This window comes from Gymnoscopelus braueri (assembly GCF_963280865.1).
Source record: "Gymnoscopelus braueri genome assembly, chromosome: 6".
Taxonomy (NCBI): domain Eukaryota; kingdom Metazoa; phylum Chordata; class Actinopteri; order Myctophiformes; family Myctophidae; genus Gymnoscopelus; species Gymnoscopelus braueri.
This window is the reverse complement of record NC_137607.1, coordinates 24,701,440-24,722,494: the sequence shown is the minus strand read 5'-3', so window position 1 is coordinate 24,722,494 and position 21,055 is coordinate 24,701,440. Positions and strand designations below refer to the sequence as shown.

Here is a 21,055-nt window from a genome sequence, read left to right as displayed (position 1 = left end):
TTTCAGATTCTGTATCTACAATATAATTCTTCCTATAGGACAAATGATAATGAATCATAATTCAGTTGCACATATTGCAGATATCTACAACTGAATTATATCTGTAATGAGAATCCCCATAAACATGAATGGAAAAAGTGACGTCATTTGTCCTAAGAAGAATGATGTTGTAGATACCTGAAATGGACTGGAAGAATGTCATTATACTTTTAACTAGGAAGAAATAAATTACAGCTGTGTCATTTTTACCATTCAGAATGACTTATAGTTATCTTGAATGTAAATTCTGACTGTAATTATGACTTATCAAAATTTTATCTGTAAAGCTAATTCTGCATAGTCAAACTTGGTTATTCCTCTGCCTCCCTCCATCCCTCTTTCCTGTTCTAGCTATCAAATATTGAAATGGCTTGCCATAGCAGACAGGAGGGAGGGAATTGGGATTCTTAATCCCAATCCACATTTTAATTTAGCTGCTTTATGTTCAGGTCAGGAAATTAGGCTATCTGAGTCAGTGTCTTGTTTTAAGTCTTTTAAAGACGTATTTGTTATTGAAAAGCTCATTTTATTTCTTGTTTTATTGATATTTTATATACAAACAGGCAACCAATATTTTATATTTGTTCCTCATGTAGTTTATCATGGCATTATGTTTCACTGTGAAGCACTTTGTACAACTTTGATAGTTGTGGTCGTGTGGACTTTTTCATTGTGTTCTTGTCTTTTTGCTGTTTGTGCCTTTGTTGTCTTTGCGTGCCTCCCCCCTGTTGCGATGATGAGCCCTTGACCTAAGAATTTTGCTCTTATATACCTTTATGTGAGAAGCAGCAATAAAGAAACCTTGAACCTTGTAACTTTGTTCCATAAATAGAGTTATTATAATATTATTAGAGTGAGTTGAGTGAGTAGTATTATTAGAGAGAGAGGTTCATTCAATTTCTGGTTATGCCTCCTGGCACAACATACTAGCTCCACATATGCAATTTTGGGATCTTTTGGGTGCAGTCCGGGGAGACGCTGTAGGGGGGGTCAGTGAGCAAATGTGTGTGTCAAAACAAGTGACTTAGCTCATTATGGACCAAAAGTGAGGACCTTTCAGAAAATCAGAGTATAGCATCTATATAGTCTTAAGCCCTCTCCAGACCAATCTGAGTCGGCCCGATTTTGGGCCGAATTGGCTTCGGGAAGCGTCGGCCAGTCGGTTAGGGGTCCGTCGGGGGGTCCGTCGGGACCTTTTCGGCCGACCCAGAGCCGACCGAACATGTTCAGCTTTTTAGCCGACTGGTAGCGCAGTGGCAGTGACAACAGAGGGCTGTCGGTGTTGCCAGATTATGTGAGAGAAACAAGCGACCATGTCTATGAAAACCTACATTCACTGTTTCTTGTTGTTGCTCCCAGAGAGAGAGAGATTGATTGATTTGCCCTACTTTTGCGCTGTGGTGATTGGGAGCAGGTGTGTAAATTTGTCCAGTGACGGAGTCACATGCATCCGTGTTTATGTATAAATATGTAATGCGCAAGTATGTAAACATGTCCTTCTGAGTGGGAGTTCAAGCATTGCATGAATAGGCTCGTAAAGCAGGGAGATAGTGACAGAGGAAGAGTGGTAGAGAGAGAGAGAGAGAGAGAGAGAGAGAGAGAGAGAGAGAGAGAGAGAGAGAGAGAGAGAACAGAGAGAAAGTGGGTGAGATACCAGGAGCGAGGGAGAGAGAGGAACGGAGAAAGCGGGAGGGAGAAAGAAAGGGAGAGACGGAGAGAGAAACGGAGGGAGGGAGAAAGAGGGAGGTAAAAAGCGGCAGAGAGAGAAGGAAAGAAAGAGAGAGGGAGAGAAAAAAGGGAGAGTGAAAGATTGAGAGAGAAAGAGCGAGCGAGAGATTGAGGAGACGGAAAGAGGGAGAGAGAACGAGCAATTAAGTGAATTGCTTTCACCTGCTGCTGCTGCTGCTGTGCGGAGTGTGCTACAGGGCATATCTCCGCCAAGCCAGGGTGACCTACCCAGGCTCATGAAATTCATATTCAGGCATAGTAGCCAATTAGAATGAAATCTTCAAAAACGGACTCATATACTGATACAGAACCATATATTGGCTATATATTATGGCTGTCGGGTGGAAATCTTGTATGTTCCTTTTTTATTATTATTTAAAAACAATTTAAAATCGTGAAAATAGCCAATCTACAAGCAGTAATTATTAATAATTAAGAAATACTATATTTTAAAGAGTGAAAAATCAACTAAAGTCATTATTAGTGCAAGTTCATTCACATTTCATTTGAATTAAAATAACTTGTGGGTAAAATACATTCTGTGAATCTAATGTGATTAATGTGACCCCTACTTCAGTCAGTGAAGTCCAGGGCTGAATGTGACATATTGAGACCTATATAACTAAATATTGGTCATTTGCCAACACATTATTTTGTGAAATAAATGGGTAATATTTCACAGATAGTTATACTATTCTTATAATATATTAAAATACAATCATCCTTAACCTTCAAGTTAAATGCATTATTTCCGTGGACTTAAAAATCATTTTTGGACTTAAAAATCGTTATTATTTTTTTGGATGGCCTTCCTGCCCTGGCAGGAAGGCCGGGCAGGGCCTTTGTGCCCTCCAAAAAATTACAACACCAAAGGCCAAGTGGCCTTGCCCCTAAAATGACGAAATTCCAGGCTTGAATGCAATAGATGTACTCTGAGTCTGTTACAAGTAAAAGTCCGGAATTCAACATTTACTTGAGTAAAAGTACTAAAGTATTGGTATAAAAATGTACTTAAAGTACCAAAAGTAAAAGTACAAAAATGTTTGAAAATAGCAGATCTACAAGCTCAGAACGCGTGCATCGCAACACGTTGTGAGCTTGTAGATCTGCTATTTTCAAATAGCTTATAGGTACAAAATAGGGCTAAAGTGGTTAATGTATGTTTCATAATGATTTATATCTGCAAAGTAACTAGTAACTAAACATTTCAAATAATTGTTGTGGAGTACAAGTATAGACAATTGGAAATACTCCAGTAAAGTAAAAGTACCTCAAAATTGTACTTAAGTACAGTACTTGAGTAAATGTACTAGTTACTTTACACCACTGCACGTCAGTGAAGAAAAAACGCTGGGAACATCCCTAAGTGGCTTTGCAGGGAAACAAGCCCAAAGTCGCTTATAATAAGCAGACCTGGCAACGCTGGCACGCTAAAAGTCAAATTAGCACATGAATGGCCAGTCGGCTGACAGACTTAAATGGTAACTTTTGCCAACCGAATCAGGGGCGCCGATGACGTGGGGGCGTCGGGGCTAGCGCCCCCACAGTCAATTGGTCAGCCCCCTCATGAATCTCAGATGTCAGGCTCAAACTTACAGTACCATTACTATTACCATTACTATAGCGGGGCGCAGATAGGTGTTAACGCGCCGTTGACACCTAGAACAATAGCCCAGACAGAGAAACGGCTCGCGGCGGGGGGGGCGGGGCTATTGCGGCTCGAAAAATCGAACACAACTTGTTTAGACCAGGGGGACTCGGCACCAAGCGTCATGTGAACCATGGCTATGGCTGTGTGCTAAACATGTTCTGCAGGTTTTGGCTCTGCCGTGTGCCTATTGAAATGAAGGGTCGCTATGCTGTGTCCCTTGACTCCCTCGTCCTGTGTGCACTAACAGTCACTCACTGCATGCACTGAATACCAGTGGTGGAAAAAGTACTAAAATGTTTTACTTAAACAAAAGTATAAATTCTGCGGTGTAAAAATACTCTATTACAAGTAAAAGTAAGGTATTCAAAATGTACTTGAGTAAAAGTAGAAAAGTATTGGTATCAAAATGTATTTAAAGTACCAAAAGTAAAAGTACTCATTATGCAGAAGGTCCCATTTCACAAGTTTTCAAACGTGTAAAATGTATACAAATTCTTTGAAAATAGCAGATCTACAAGCTCACAACGCATCGCAAATCTGCTATTTTCAAATTGCCAAAGTATATATACTGTATAAGTGGTTTTGTAATAATAATAATCAAAATCTACAAAGTAACTATAGTAAATAAAGTTATCAAATAATTGTAGTGGAGTAAAAGTACAATATTTGTCTATATGTAGTGGAGTAGAAGTAACTATAGGCTACTACTAAAATAAGTACTTTTATTTAAGTAAAACATTTGAGGATGGGACACACTGAAGGATGGGTAGAGTGTTGTTAATGTTGTTTTATGGTCATTTAATGAATTAATTAAGCAAAAAAAACGCGGGCGCTTCGCGCGCCTACATGCCCGCGACGCAGTGGGTGGAGGGGGGGGGAAGGGGGGGAAGGGGGGGGGGGGGGGGGGCGAGTGGTGGTCAAGTTCAGCCCCCATGGTCGCGCACAAAAGTCAGCGCCCCTGAACCGAATACCAGTCTGTTGCAGTCTGGAGTAGTAGTAATAGTCTGGACGAGTCTGTTTGGTGCGGAGTTGCCTTTAGGAGGCGATTTCAATGAAAATAAAGTGAGGACCAGCAAAATGTCCTCACTTCCCCAAAATGTCCTCACTCTGTTGGTTAAAAACTCTAGACGGTCCTCACTATGTAGCAAGTACAAACACATACACACACACACACACACACACACACACACACACACACAATACTTTAAACCTTCCCAGGTTCACGGTAATCCATTCTGAGATGGAGCTTGGATTACAGTTTAGAGCTGCAGATATTTCAAGGGCTAGCCTACTGTGAATATATTGTTCAGATTTCGCACGCAATTACATTCAAATAAGGAGGAAGAGGTGATGAGTGCTGCTGGTTAATCTCTTTTAAGAATTCCACAGCACGCACAGCATTCCATTAGGGCTGCACACAGGAAAATCCTCGGTGTCACTTGCACTCCAAGCGTGTAGAAATGGAACCAAATGGACCCGTAAGGGTCCATTTGGTTCCATTTGTACGCGCTAGGAGTGAATGCATAAATTAACTCTGAGGATTTTGCTGTGTAGGAGAAGCAAAGAGATTATATCAAACATGATGCCCGAGTCCCTCATTTACATTAATGATTCATACAAGAACATTGATGTATTCATCAGTCAATGAGTCGCCTTGTGAGGACTTTGGCGAGTTTGATGGCTGATTGTATAGTAATGTACCTGTAGGTCACATCACCATGGTGACGTGCATTAATCCTGTTCCAAATGTTGCTCAAGGCTAGCCTGGTTCCATACCATAGACCCCGCCCACTCTCTGAGTGAGCTCCTCTTGGTCTGGTGTTGAAATGTGAGCCAGTGGGTTTTCACGATCGAAGAAAAATCTGTCAAATCAGAGTCGGAGGTGGGGGTGGTCTAACGACAAGCCAATCAGCGAATATCTGCTAAAACAAGCTGTGCGATGTCGTCAGATGTGGGCGGATCCGTGGATCTCTTGTGATTGGTTTAGGGAAATTTGAATCCCCTCCCCCTGGTAATCGCGGACATTGCAGCCAATTTCAGACTGAAGCTCCACGCAGCTTCAGGCTGATAATCAGGCTAGCTCAAGGCCAGATGAGGCCAGCTCAGGTTCATAAAACTGTGTATATGAACTATACACAGTTTTTGTGTCTGTGTGAGTCCCTGTATGCATGCATTTCATGTGTACACAGTAAGATCCTGTGTATTCATTTAACTCTCAAAGTGTACAAATGGAAGCAAAGTTGCCCGTTAGTGTTTTTTAGAGTTAAATAAACACAGCCTTTGCAGACAGGGTGCGTTTTTTTGCACGGAAAAAATGGACAATATTATTTTTTTAAAGAACACATGGTTCTCTATGACATCATGCACACCGGCTCCAAATTTGCCGTGCGGCAAGTGGCTGCGGCGGTGCGTTTTTTTTTCCAATCAAACCCAGTTCGATTTGTGTGTCTTTTCGCATGCGGTAAAAACTGATTGACCAATCGCACCCTGTCTGCAAAGGCCTTAACTATGTTGTATGTGTTGCGGTCACCTTCAGGACTATTTTGAAAACTTCACCCGACAGGCGTAGCGTGACATTTCGGGCAGAGGCCGTCTGAGTAGTGTTTTCCAATTCATAGAACAAGAACTCAGGGATTCATAATCCATAATCCATGAGAATGAATGTTTAATCCGGCATACAAAAGATTATTTTCGGGTCAGTCTGTGCTTGTGAGTCGAATGTGTGTGTATGCATATGCCTGTGAATGAGTGTGTGCATAAGGTTTGCAGGTTTGCATAGTACTTTGTTGAGAATTAGAGCGTGATGATTTGTGGATAGGGAAGCAGAGCGAGGGGGTGCAAATGAAGTGGAACGGAGGTTGATAAGAAGTTCACATGACATGCAGTAGTATTTGTAGTATACTGTAGTATTTCATAATTACATATTCATGTCCTCGGGTGAGTTGGCCCAGTCACCCACATAGTGATGTCACTCCCTTGGTTTTCACTTGCTTGATGTTACATGGTTACACTATACTGATACACGAAGATGGTTGCATCACGATGCGATTTAAGCATAACCACATTTAAGCCTCAAATGTGTGTGGGGGGGGGGGGTGTACTATAGACGGTCTGATATTTTGATGGTATCACAATTCAACAATTTAATACAAAATGTATGTTAACCACATTAACCTTGGTGGTCCTTTTTTGGGATAATTTTCAATATTGGTCCAAATTTGTCAATTTTCATTATTCAAAAATAGTGAAAACAGCAGATCTACAAGCTCACGTGTCGCAAAGCCCTATGCATTGTGAGCTTTTAGATCTGCTCTTTTGCCATCTGTCATAAAAGATATATATGGGGCTAAGTGGTTAAGAAAATGCCCCCCCAACCCCAACCCCTTCATATATCATTACATGATCATGTCACTCGCTGAAAAGTCACACTTTTCGTTTACAAATCATTATTTTCAGCAGGTGACAACGTTGCGCGACAGTGACAGTTACTAGGCTTCAGGTGGACTATCTGGCTTTGTTTCAGGTCTGGATTTTAGGTTTAGTTGACCTGAGAAATTCCTGCGCTGCTGCTGAGAGCATGTAAAGGAAAGTTGGGATGGGACTTGGAGGGCAAGGTCTGCTCAGTAATCCTGCCGTGCATGTTGCATGTGCATCCTATACGCTCCCCTTGTCCTTTGAATGTAAAATCCAATTTGCGGAGAGGACATTTGTGGTTAATATCAGATTACATTTTAAATGAAGGTTAGCGTTGATTAGTGGCTTTCATTGGAACGCTGATCTCCAATTAGTGTGGCCCTGAATGACAGTGCGAGTATGAGAGAGCGAGAGCGAGAGAGAGAGAGAGAGAGAGAGAGAGAGAGAGAGAGAGAGATTGGGGGAGAGATTGGGGGGGAAATTAAAGTCAAGGAGTGAAAAATGTACGGGTGCCAGTGTGGTTCAAACTTAAGTTCTTTCTGCTAACCACTGGCAACCTAAAGTGATGAGTTGCAGAGAAAGAGTAAAGGTATGCTCACACTACAAGATAATCTGGGATATTTGAGGTAGGGAGCGACCCTCCCGAACAATCTGGGAGGCGTTCCTGACACCAACCTAGATCGGGAGCGAATATCGAGCAAGATAATCCTCTAGTGTGAGGGGTTCAACAATCCAGTTTTAAGCCTCCCGATTTACTCAGGCCCAATGGATTTTACTACATCTAAAAGTTTAGTTGTTAGTTTTGCATAAGAGATAAAGCACGTGCCATCGCGGTGAAAGAGACAACTGACGGATTACAGATACAGCCTACAGTATGTTTGGGTGAGTGAAATTGGTGAGATATATCTGACTTTTGTAGGGAGAAATTGAGATGAAGCTGTAACTAAGTCTTCCTCCCCCCTTACCAGCCAGCCAGCCACTCGGACCCCAATTACCTGCCTCCTCCTGTACACACAAAAGGGAGCTTTTTCCTCACCTATTGAAATGAAATGAACTCTGGAATAGGGATCTGGCTAGAGATTAGTAAGAACACAAAATATTTTGTTACATTTGATAACTACAGTATTCTGGTTGTAAAACAATAGGGAGAGCATCTCTTCGTGGAGCATAGTTTTAATATTTATTGATAAAAAATTATGTAGGCATACATTGTGTTTAAAAACAAACTACTTAAGAACATTTTACATGTATTAAGCAATATTGTACATTCATATTAAATACACGCATTACTAGGTCATTGCTAGTAATGTCTCCTTAGTGTGTTAAGTTTTGTGTGTGTATATGTATATATATATGAACATTTAAATCCAATAAATCAATCACCAAATCTGATGATACTGTGCTGTAATTTAATATGTAAAGACTATTAGGGTGCAATTTGTTTTTCAATTTACAAAACTAGTCACAGTGGTGGACTTCATCATTTATAACCACAGAAAATTGCCTCTAGCACACGCTTGTGAATTTTTAGGAATGTCTGAGATTTAAACAGTTTCTACTGTATAGCACCATTGAGTATACAATACAATATTGTTTTAGACCAGGGTAGACAGAGCAGTACGTTTTAGTAATAAGAGAAAAATCGGCAGAGGGACTGGCAGAGGAGTAAACGCCAGGGGGAGAAACTGAAGGATGCAATAAAATAATGCAGAAATAGAAGGATAAATTGAAGTAAAGGTAGAGAGAATGTAAAACAAAAAAGGAAGCAATGATAATGGAGCTGAAAGACAATAAAAAAAACGTCCAGACAAGTTTAGTTGACTTTCACTGTCTTCTCTCGGTGAGCTCAATTCATTCTTTTGGTGGAATGGGAGAGTGAGATGCAAGTGCATCATGTGAAATGGGGAGACAGGGCTGGAGGAGTGTGTGTGTGTGTGTGCGTGTGCATGTGCGTGCGTGCGTGCGTGAGTGCGTGCGTGCGTGCGTGCGCCTGTGTTGGGATCGGGGCTGAACAAGAGGCACTAGGCTTTCTCTCTTCCTCTCTCAGGCGAAGAGGGAAGAAGGAATTCGGCTGTTAAATCAGGAACCATTAGTGCGGTCTAGACTGTGGCTCTGTCAGTGCCGAGGGGGGGTAAGAAATACAGCACAACACCAGCACTCTCACAGGAAATTGCCACTTTCTCCAACATGCCCCACTTAATGGTTGTTTAGTGGACGACACGGCGGGCATTAAAATACCGCCACTGGCTAGTGCCACTTCCCAACTAATAAGAGAGAGGTAGAGAGAACAGAGGGGACGCTGAAAGAGAGACAAGCCTCTCATTTGGGTTGCATGGAGAGTGAAACTAAACTTGACAGGCTAACTGTGAGCACCCTGGACTTCTGGCCTTGATGGGAGTGTTTATCAAAGGAAGAGTTTTATGACACTAGGCAGGCTCTTCAAAGAACACTATAATGGAGTGATGGCTTTGCTATTGAATGGACTTTACTAATATCACCTGAAGGTACTAGCTGTGCTATGATTCAATCACATCATAAAGTGCCATGCACCGTGTGGTCAGGTTGCAGCCATGAAAGAACACAAGGTTTCGTAAGAAAATGTCCTTTGAAAAAGCTTGAAAATCTCTTTGAAAAAGCTTGAAAATCTCTTTCTTTCTCCATGAGCAATACTTGTCTTTTGATGAGTAAGTTGACAGAAAATGGGTAATAGACTAGGCAGCCTTTGGCTAACATGATTAGAATTAAATTAATGTTCCTTGATTCTGAAATATAAGGGAAGCATTAAGCATAATGCTTCTCTTATAAAGAGAAGGTCTTTTGAGTACTGAATTCCTCTTGATTCACAAAATACCAACATAAGAAAGAGCGAGAAAGAATAATAAAAGAAGAAATATAAAACATAGAAACCGTTGTGGATAACAAGCATTGTTAAGAGCAAATGTGCTTGGTTGGCATAACCTAGATGACTATAGACCAAAACTAACTGAAAGAAAATTATGTACAAGCAAGAAAAACAACGAACCAAAACAATGAACACATGCAATCCCATCAGGCTGTGCCAGAACCACATGACCCCTTGGGGAGCAAAAACATATTGACCATCGATCAATAAGCAACCAGCCCAGAGCAAGGGTCACTAATTGAACAGAAGAATGGAATTGATGGCAGTTTTGCCGCGTGGGCGGTTTTCTCCATTTGATTGGTGCATACAGTAAGAACAAGGAAGTAGGTTTGAAGTAAACAGCTGTTAAATCACATCGCCACATGCTGGGGATCCATCATGCTTCATAACACATAAATCATGTTCTGATGCCGACATGTTAGCAAAATGGCTGCTGTACAGTACATTCAGCACACACACACACACACACACACACACACACACACACACACACACACACACACACACACACACACACACACACACACACACACACACACACACACACACACACACACACACACACACACACACACACACACACACACACGAATAACAGCGGATCTGCTCCACCAACATTTAATTTGAACACAACCTGAATAGTGTAATGATATAAAATATTAAAGGCCAGCTGAAATGAATTTTAGAGCATACTGTATCTGTGGTCATAATGGGGACATAGTTAACAATCGACCTCCCCAAAATAGTTTTTTTGTGTATTTTCTTTTATCAAAAGTCCCCAAAAGTAAATACAAGAACGGAATGCTGAAAGGTGAGAAGAATCACCAGGCATTACAGTGGCTGGTAAATGTGACAATGGGGCAAGGAGACTATTGTTGTGGTTCAATAGAGCACCGAAGTCTGACGTAATTTACACATCCTAGGTTTGTCTACCTGGTTCGCGGTTTTCCACCCCCATTCTGAATCCCCATAGACGTATTTAATATCGCGTCAAATAAGAACTGTGTTCCAAAAATAAACAAATGACCCCGGCGGTTTTACTCTTAGGGATATGAAGCATCAACTGGCGGTGAGAAAACGCTAATGTTACTTCCGCCGAATTAGTTTCATTTTCGCAAGAAACAGACTGTATCAAATATAAGTGACTGACTATCATAAACGATACAGAACCTCCTCCCTGACAATATCGGCGAGACAGTTTGTTTATTTTTGGACCACAATTCTTATATGAGACGATTCTATGAATCAAGGTTAGAGATTAAGGTTAGAGATTTTTGGGACATGTCTAAATATTTAGCTGTACATAGGATAGCATAATAGGCTTTTGCAAAGGACATTAGTGCTCTATAATAACTGGTCCTGCTGATGCACATTTGTAATTCAAATTGGTGACAGTAGATATTCTCTTTTTTTTTCTCAGAGTGGTTCCATAGTAGACTGGCACCGGTGTACTCAGGAACGATGCAAGTCGGAAACAATGCAACATGCATGCCCCTCCTGGATGCGATACAATTGTACCCGTTGTACCCATTGTCAGAGTACGTCTGTCTGTCTGTGTCCCTTTTATGCCCATAATATGGAGATCCTTGATCATCAGTATATGTCCATATATGGGCATATCGGTCAGATCAGCGGTTCTGGAAAACCGTCTACCTGACCGACTAGGCACCGCACTCCCTCAGGTCCTCTGTGATACGCACACCAAGTTTGAAGTCGATCGGGCGGGCGGTTCTCTAGATGTGCAAAGGACAGACTTTAAGCCGCATTTCTCAGACCTTCCATTTTCCAAATGGCCCAAAAGTTCAAAAACTGCCGGGTCAATTTAAATAAGTGATACACCTTTTTGTAGCTCTGCTTCTCTACATTTTCACAAAACTAAATTGCAAAAAAGTTCTATGATACAACATTTACTGTGTTCAGTCCCATTTACAAGCTGATTTTAAGCTTGCTGGCAACAAGGCCAGCAGTGCAGCACCAGAGAAAGCTCATTTTGATGCCTCTGAGGTTGTCTGGATGCAAAGATATAAATTCTATATGAAAGTAGAGGATCAGAGCTACAAAATGAGGTATCCAATGAGGTATTCAATGTGACTCAGCAAGGAAGTACAGCTTATAGAAGTTTTTTCTGAATTTAAATTCAGAGATGTCTGGCTTCAAAGTTGCGACAAGGAGTTTTGCACTTTCTCAGCTCAAAAATCTTTTCAATTGTAACTTTAAAGTTTAGTTTTTTTTACTTAATCTTCATCAATCCTCCTGTGTTCCTTAATTCAAAGATGTTCTCCCTGTCATTTTAGAACAAATGTAAGTATTACATTGCAAGCTGACAACTCATCAGTTTGTCATGAGTACCGTTGCATGGGTTGTGTGGGCGGAACTCTCTGATGGCGTGACGAAAATCAGTTTGAAGATCAGCAGTACAGTATGTGTTATAGATAGTATCAGAGTACTTGGAGACTCTTGGAGCTCTGCCTTAACTCCTCTCTTTCCTCAGTTGTTTGCTCAGAGCCCTCTATTTCCTGCACTAGTGGCCTAGTAGGCATACAGTTTTTGTCATGCTGCAGGCTGTATGAGCAGAAGTCACGAGGGGATCATGCCCTTGTTCTTTTTGCGGTCGGCCATGGTGCGACGGTTGTGGTTGGCACCTCGGCTCTTGTTGGCCTCCTTCTTCCGTCGATCCAGTAGGGTCTGCTGGGTCTGCGTCTGGCCCTTGGGCCTGCTTGCCACATCGCTGGCGGGCACCGGCTTGTATCCTCTCTTCTGCTGCTGCATGACAGCTCTTTTAGCCTCAGCTATCGTCCTCAGGAGGGCTGGGTCCTGTATAAACTGGTCCCTAGTCACTGCGTTGCTCTCCTCAGCCCCGTCCTCTTCATCCTCCTCATCGTCCATAACTGCTTTTCCTCCTGTTCGTAGTACCTGTGGGACGGTGAATGGCCTTATTTTCAGGAGGCTGTCTATGTCAAGGTCTCTGGCCCCGACTTGGTTGATGTCGTAGGTGTCGTCGTAGTCATCATCATAGATGTCCAGGCCGTAATCGGCTAGCGAATGCCCGGGTTCGATGATGACCTCATCTACCACCGTCTCGTAGGCCTTGTAGCGAGAGCGAGCCCTCTGTTCCGCTATGTGCTGCTTGTTGTTCAACATGTCTCGAGTGCTCTCCCCTTTCCGTCTGCCCTTCGAGATGCGGGACATGTCCACTTGGTCTCTGTGGAAGACGTCAAACTCATCGTCGTCAAACACATTGGACCTGTCCCTAAGGACAACTGGAAGCTCCTCCTTCACTGGACTGGGCATGGCGCGGTTCAGTTTGTCCAGGCCTGGCGACAGGTTGCCTTCCAGGATGTTGTTGATGACCAGCTCAGTGTTATAGTTGTACTCCTGGAGGCAGGCCAGCAGGAAACCATCTCCTAGGTCAGGCAGCAGGTCCCTGATACACGAAAGCAGAGACTCCAGTTCCCCAGCACTTAATGAACATGCCGCACCATTGCTTCCCTTGTGGGGGATGTCCAATGTGGCCACTGCTCCCCTGGGACTCTCCCTGCCCTCCCCTGCTTCTCTGACCACTGGCGGTGACTCCTTACCACCCCAGGCACCATCCCAACTCACTGCCCCTTGTGCAGCTGTGGAGGTCTTGGGCTGAACCTTCCTCTGAGGTCTCCTCCGGCTTATGCTGTCACAAGCACTCTGCACTCCTTGGAGTAGGTAGGATGTCCTGATCTCATCAATGAGAGGGAACGCCTGCTGTAGAAGGCTGATGTCGTCTGCGATGGGAAATTGGTCATTGTAGTCTGACAAGAACCTTTTCTCAGGTAGAAAAGATGTGAAATGTTGTAAGAGTACCTCTGCAAATGTTTGGATGTTTTCTCCCCCCTCCAGGATGGGCTGAAGGCAAGTGTGTTGCAGCAGCAAGCGTGCTATCAACACCATCCTGCGGCCAGAGTGGGACACCCTCTTCCACAAGTCCTCCTGAAGACTTTTATCGACAAAGTTCCTTTCCATTACTGCCTTCTCAAAGTCAGGTACGGCGGTCTCATAAAACGAGGCTAGTCTGCTGAGCAAACCGTGGGAGTGGAAGGTGGAGCATGCAGCAGGGAAGATGTCCAGGAAGGCGTGGATGGTGGTGGTTGAGTCACACAGGTATAATACCAGGTCCATCAGGTCCTGCTGACTCATGGTCATGGTAGTGGGGTGTCTGCTTCCGGTCAACTTCAACGGCTCCATGGCTATGGCTCCTTCACACTGGAGACCACACTTATCTAAGATGGCGTCAAATATCTGTAACAGAGAGGGCATCGTCTCATCCAAGTCACCATAGTAACGGGGCTGCTGGGTAAAGATGTTCTTTATCATCTTATGGAGTAGCTGGGTGTTTCCCTTCCCATAGAGAACACACAGGTCGAGGATCTTGGGAATGTCAAACAGGAAGTTCTTGTAGATGATCTCTCCGAACACAGCCGGGGTTAGAAAGTTCTCCTTGGACTCCTTGTGTGTGGCCATCCTGAGGAAGGTCATGAAGATGGCCTTGTGGAGGCGGCGCTGTGTGTCCACGACAGCCGAGGAGGAGGGCAGTGAGCTGGGGTCGAAGCCTCGGGGAGCGTGATGCAGGTAAGAGTCCAGACATTTCTGCAGAGACACGTCAAACACCACCTGACACCAGAATTTGTCATGGGGCAGTTCCAGCAGCCACTCCAGATCCTCAATGATGAACTTGGCATATTCGAGAAACTCCTCCACATGGGCGGGCGAGACGTTTTCTGGTGGAGGCTTGTAGGGCATATAATACCGCTCCTCCTTCCTCTCTGGATGCAGAGCTGGCAAGGTCCTCTCCTTTCCCAGTGAGCCACCATGCTCTGTCACCTGCTGCTCATCCAATGCCACCCTGACACACATCATGGATAATTCCTTTCTAGAGCCTGTTATTATTGACTATTTGTTATCTTTTGTGGGCCATTTGATCAAGTCTCACTTTTCAGGAGTTTAGCAATGTGTCATCATTATGGCGTCACTATTATGATGTCAGTCATCTCAATATTTGGGCAAAGTTTCAGCCCAAGCTGCCTCTCCATCGACTTCCAGGGTCAAATTTTAAGATTTGTCATAATAACTGTAACTTTCAATTAAAGAAAAGTTATTTTTGTTGTAATCTTTCAATGGTACATTTTTCACAATAACCATTCCCCATAAATGTGTTTTTTGACAACTTATCTATTAGTTGTGAGTGTCTGCCCCTGACACTCTGGTGTTGCTTTCCTAAATAATTTCGGTGCCAGGACCCTGCAGCATTCGATCATTCTAGATTGAATTCTGGGAATAGCAGTTCTAACATACAACAGAGCTGCCAGAGGTGTCGCCAAAAAGACTTCTAAAATAGATGTTACACAGTATGACTTAAAATATTTAAAAGATACTGTAAAGCATTTTCTAAGAGTTACCCATGACCTTCCCCGGATCATAAGACGCTGCTATAGAAAGCCCAATTCGAGCATGAGCATATTAACACATTAACCGCCAAGAACGTAGTCCTACGGTCCGTTAAATCCAACTGTTAAGCGCCGAGACCGTAGCCCTACGGGCTGCGGTCTTTTCGCGCATGCGCGGTCCGGGTGCACTTTCGGATTTTTTTTGATCCACTTCCGTTTCCGGTTTGATGACCGGAAACGGAATTATTTGGGATCCGGTTTTGACGATCACGTCCGCCCTCGTTCTACAGACGAAACTGAAACTCAATTCTCTTCCTGTAGTTTTTTCTCCTCGCATTTCACTGTTTAACGTAATCCGCTCTAACTACAACATGGATACCCCGTTTGACACGCGATCTTCACTGGGAGATACAGGGAGATCTCGCGGATGTAAACAGACCGGCTCAATCTCAATCTTAAGGATTTTAACAAGATCTATGGCGACATGAAAAAAACAAAAAAACAACAAAAACACCTTGGCACTGGTGAGTACATTATGAGATTAACCTCTGGCGGTCGATGTGTTAATGTATAGCCAGAGAGACATCCTGAGTGATTATCTATAGTATGTGTTATCGATCAGTATTAGTTGTCTTTGCAATGTATCATTTGTACTAGAACAGCTGAGAGGACCAAATATAATTGAGTGAATCACTCTACTTTCCCTGGTTGGTCCCCAGGTGTCGTTGAGGAGGTTCCAGGGGGTCCCCGGCAAAATGAGTTTAAACAATGAGTTGGTGCACCAACCAACCAACGTGCATTGAGTGACGTCAGACGACAACAAACTGCAGTGCACGAAAACATGAATGAAGACGCCCCGTAGATAAAAATAGTTTTCAAAAACGGATGGATGGATGGAAGCGTGGATAAAAACACGTTTGTGTGTATATTATCAAAAAACGAATTTTCATATCACCGCAGCACGTCAAGCCTCCGGTATCACCACAATGCGAAACATGTTGCAGCTAACGTGGAAGGTAACGTTAGTCCGACTCCGAGTACAAGGACCCACACCCAACCCACACTCGACCAGATGACTGGTTTCAGAGCCAGGATGAGTACGTCCACGGCTGAAAAAGTAACAAACTCTCTGGCTGTTATTTTTACTCTCTATTACTCTCTTATTAAATGTTTTATTTTACCATTTTAGATGGTACAAATGGCACTTTATGTTGCACTGTTTATTATTTTGGCCAAGGTTATTCAGAGAGTTGGAATGAAATTGATTTGATTTTTTAAATCAATATGGACTAACTGTTGGTAAATCCACAAAGTCTGTTATGCCCTCAGGCTCTGAAGCAACAGAGAGATGTTTTCTAATGGTCAGGATTTCCACTGTTCTAAATGTACGTTAAAGTATTGTGTATTACAAAAGAAAAAAAAGTTGGAAGTGTTGAGTTTACAGAAGGTACAGAATTTATATACAGTGTACAGTACACTGTATATAAATTCTGCTACCTGAATCTCTGAAATGTATCCTAAATTTGCTACACTTTATGGCAAGAAATTGCACTGATCTGTTGGTCTTGGTTAAGTGCCACCTTGATACAAAAATAAACAATGTTTTGTTGCTTAAGCTTATGTATTCACTATTCATTAATTTGTAAACCAAAATCCAATTGAAAGCCTCTAATTCATTAGAATATTATTTTCTATCGAATCCCAGCTCTAGAATTTACATTTTACAAAAAATCTGTCAAACAAATAAATTGTCAGCAATTAGATATCTGCTACAGTATACTGTAAGCTTTGCACACACAGGTTTCTAACTCAATGTATAGCACACACACACACACACACACACACACACACACACACACACACACACACACACACACACACACACACACACACACACACACACACACACACACACACACACACACACACACACACACACACACACACACACACACACACAGTCTTTCCCCCTGACTTCAAGGTCATTGGTCTCAGTGATTCATTTCTTCCTAGTATATCTAACCTCTGTCCAGGGGTTCTGAGATTTAAGTAGCTCATGGAAATCTTCAGAGTGTGTTTGTGTATTTGGATGGTGGAGCTGAAGACATTCTAGTACAGTGAGATAGAGAGAGGCCACATGGGAAATTACTCCTGCCGCTGCCAATGCCTGGAGCATGAAATTGAAGCCGTCCGACTAACGCAACTCACCGGATCCTTCCCCCTCATATTCCAAAATAATTAACCAGCACAACCTCCCGCCTCCACTTTATAATAGGCAGGTTATTGTCTCAGCTCTCACAGACGAAAATGACCTACAGTAACTACACAGGAGCAGGTAGAACCACTAAATTCTGAGAAAGATAAACAAGAACTAGAAAAAGTGCTCCTTGGAGCACAGGTCTCCGCCAGGTCAGGTAGGTTATTGGGCCAGCAATGTTGATGGAATATGAAGAATCGGACAGATCCATCTTGATCACATGACTAGAGATAATGTGTACCGATTTGCGTGGTGTTTGGACAAAATAAAATCGGCCTCCTGGTGGCACTATAATAGGGCAATGTCTAAAGGGTGGCATTTGTTCTTCAACGTAGTGCGAATGTGCGTGCAAACTAAAGTTTCACCACAATCCGGCGCTGCGTTCATGATTTGACGCAATTTGTTCAAACTCTTGTTTTGTTGCCACTCCTACAAACTTTAGATGTCAATCTTAGCCAATCAGGATGGAATATGAAAAATGAAACAGATCCGTCTTGATCACAAGACAATAGAGATCATGTGTACCGATTTGCGATAATAATTTGGATAGAATCTGAAAGAATAATATAAAAATAATTGTTTTACATATGTCGGCCTCCTGGTGGCGCTATAAAAGGCAGATGTGAAAAATGCAAGGCAAAGGTTTTTCCTTGGCCTCTAAGGAGTGCGCATACATATTTCTACGCAGATCGGTGCAGTTAGAGGTAAAATATGGTGCCATGAGGCTGATTTGAAAGATGTCAAGTGGCATTTCTTCCTCGGCCTAGTGGGAATGTGCGTGCAAGATTTCACAGAAATCACAAGCTGCATTCATTATTTGAGGCATTTTGTTCAAAACAGAGCACTCCTGCAAACTTTGGAAGCCAATCAGGATGGAATATGAAAAATCTGAAAGACCCGTTTTGTTTAATGACTATAGAGATACTGTGCAGCTCGATCTGAAAAATTTGGGGCTAAGGTTCTGCTCTGGCATCCAGGGATTGTGTGGGCACAGTTTTGCTGCGAGTGGCCCAACGGTGCCGGAGATTAGCTGGGCACAGACAGACACACGGACACACACACACACTCACGGACGGACGGACAGACAGACAGGGTGCAAAACATAGTCTCTGCCACGCCTTCGGCCTGGCGGAGAAAATGAATGGTGGGGGGGTGGAGAGAATGGAGTCAAACTGTGAAGCAGTGATGTGATGAAACGGTGTGTCTTAAGATAAATATGCCCAAGTGGTTTGAATAAAAATACTATGGCGGGAATAATGCTTACAGTACATGGTGCACAGTCTGCAGCAGTTATTAAAAGTGGAAGTATCAAAGGACACCTGGGATGAATGATTTCTGTAATTAATATTTTCAATTCAGCTTTGGTTTTTTGGAGTTCAGAACTGCTTGCTTTTTTACTATAATTGCACTAGTCAGCCCTACAATCTCGCTCCACTCCAAGAAACTGCACAAGCTAAAGAGATAATACTAGAAAAAGTTATATGCCCACTGATTTGTATCTCTTAGAGGGCCTCGTTCCACTCCAAAGCCTGGGATCATTCTGGGAGGTGAAGCGCACTGTGCCGTGGTCCCCCAGGGGTCTGTCGTGAGGCCCCTCCTTTTTTCCCTCTGAACCAAATCTTTTGGCAAAAATAGCCTATCTATAGGCTACATGCTTCATGTTTTCACTGAATGTTCGACTATTATGCCCAGCATGCTATGGTTCATGTGGTTGATGAAAGTGCTATTAGTAATACTACAGGGAGCTCCAACTGCTGTTGAGTGACAATGTTTCCTACGCAGTGTGATTTAGATGACAGCTGGCGTGCTGTGTGCATTAATACATGCACGCACACAGCCAAAAACACACACACACACACACGTGCGTGCAAGCACACCGACACGCGCATGCACACGCGCGCACGCACGCACCCACGCACACTCCAATACGTTCATGCAAAAACACATTCATTTGTGAGTGTTTTTTCCAGGATCCCCCCCAGACCCAGTTTCATTTTCAAATGTGTAATTACAGGCAGATCTTGACGAGGTGCTCTGTTTGTGTACAGTATATGTGTGTGTGTGTGTGTGTGTGTGTGTGTGTGTGTGTGTGTGTGTGTGTGTGTGTGTGTGTGTGTGTGTGTGTGTGTGTGTGTGTGTGTGTGTGTGTGTGTGTGTGTGTGTGTGTGTGTGTGTGTGTGTGTGTGTGTGTGTGTGTCTTGACACAGGCGTCAGAGGACCATAGTTAATCAGCAGTCAACCAGGGGTCTCTGGGATCAGCCTATTGATTCCCACCCTGGGAAATCAATTCAATCAACTGCCTTACTCAAACTGAACAGAGATCAGCAAGGCAGGGCACAGGTCTCGATGGAGAGAGGGGACTGAAGCTGTCCCCTCTCTCCGCATGCTACCATTTTAGGTGATATACCTCTCACCGCGGTGGTTGGACAACTACAACATGACGTCACTGAGCCGCGGTTATCACCCCAACACATCTCTCTGCTTTTACTGACCAAATTCACCCCGATTTCAGAGAGGGCGGGGATGGCTCATCTGAACCAGAGGGAGGCCGGGTCAATCCTAAACGGACATCACCCGACAATGAGTGCTTGGTATCATTCAAAATCACATTTTAGGTGAAAAGGTTTAGTTTTCCAGCTAAATAAGGTGAAAGGGTGATTACCTAGCCTTAGGGGAGACGAGGTGAAGAGAGAAGGGGATAATGGAAGCAAACAGACGGAAGAGAGAGAATGAGGGAAATAAGAGAAAAGAAAGAGACAGGAAGGGATAGAGAGAGAGAGAGAGAGAGAGAATGAAAAAAACTGGGTTAAACAGGAGTCTGAGTGAAAATGCAACATTAATTGCAACTTAATCAAGATTTATAATTAAAAGAAAGGAATCAGAAATGGATTGAGCAGTGGTAAGACGAAGAAAAGACTAAAACATAATAGTTGCAATAGTTATATGGCCAAGCTGCTCTGATACACATTTGCATTCACAATCTCACACACGTATGCATGTAGGCAAAACTCCTAGCCTCGCGTGGCCAGACAATATCACACGACACACTGCGTGGATATTAGTCTGGTCCCTATCAACAATATATATTTTTCCAAGGGGCGGTTACAAAAAGATCCAAACGGACTCTATTGGTTAGACCTAAACCAATCAGAGCAGTGCTTCCTTTTACGAACGAATCAGAGCAGTGCTTCCTTGTACGTCATTGCTCCAAATAAGGTGATAAGCCCGCCCACATTTGGATACTGGGCCCTGATTGGTCCCTCACGACTTCGGAGGGAGAGAAATGAAATCTCTATTGAGGGGGGCCAGACCTAATCTGCCGAGGGTTAAAATGCGATGCAATTTTGCAAAGGCAGATTCGTCTGGAACCAGGCTACAAAACTCCAGGAATCAATCGTTAGAGAAACTTAGCACAAAGTGCTCACAGCAGCTGACCTTGATTAAAGATAATGAGACTTAACCAGAAGTCCTGTAATCTGATGGAACATGATTCACCTTGTGATGAATGCTAAACAGATGCACACACTGACACTGACTAACACACCCGCACACATGCTCACACACTGTCAGACACGAGGACTCATGCAAACTTAGAAATCCACCCACAAGCAGTGAAATGTTCTTGTCCTGTCCTAATCAGACTTAAT

General features: G+C 43.1%; 2 protein-coding genes across 3 annotated transcripts in view; both read right to left on the bottom strand.

Annotated features, from left to right (window-relative positions):
* The window catches only part of lrp8 (low density lipoprotein receptor-related protein 8, apolipoprotein e receptor), a gene marked incomplete at its 3' end in the record, with an annotated part of 245,237 nt that overhangs the window by 106,116 nt on the left and 118,066 nt on the right, over positions 1-21,055 (bottom strand). The gene's annotated exons all lie outside the window — the stretch shown is intronic.
* LOC308087069 (activating signal cointegrator 1 complex subunit 2-like) lies at positions 12,312-14,624 on the bottom strand (the record flags this gene model as incomplete). The annotated part of the gene is made up of 1 exon (XM_080430723.1): positions 12,312-14,624. One exon carries the CDS (start codon positions 14,622-14,624, stop codon positions 12,312-12,314), a length of 2,313 nt encoding a protein of 770 aa, XP_080286849.1.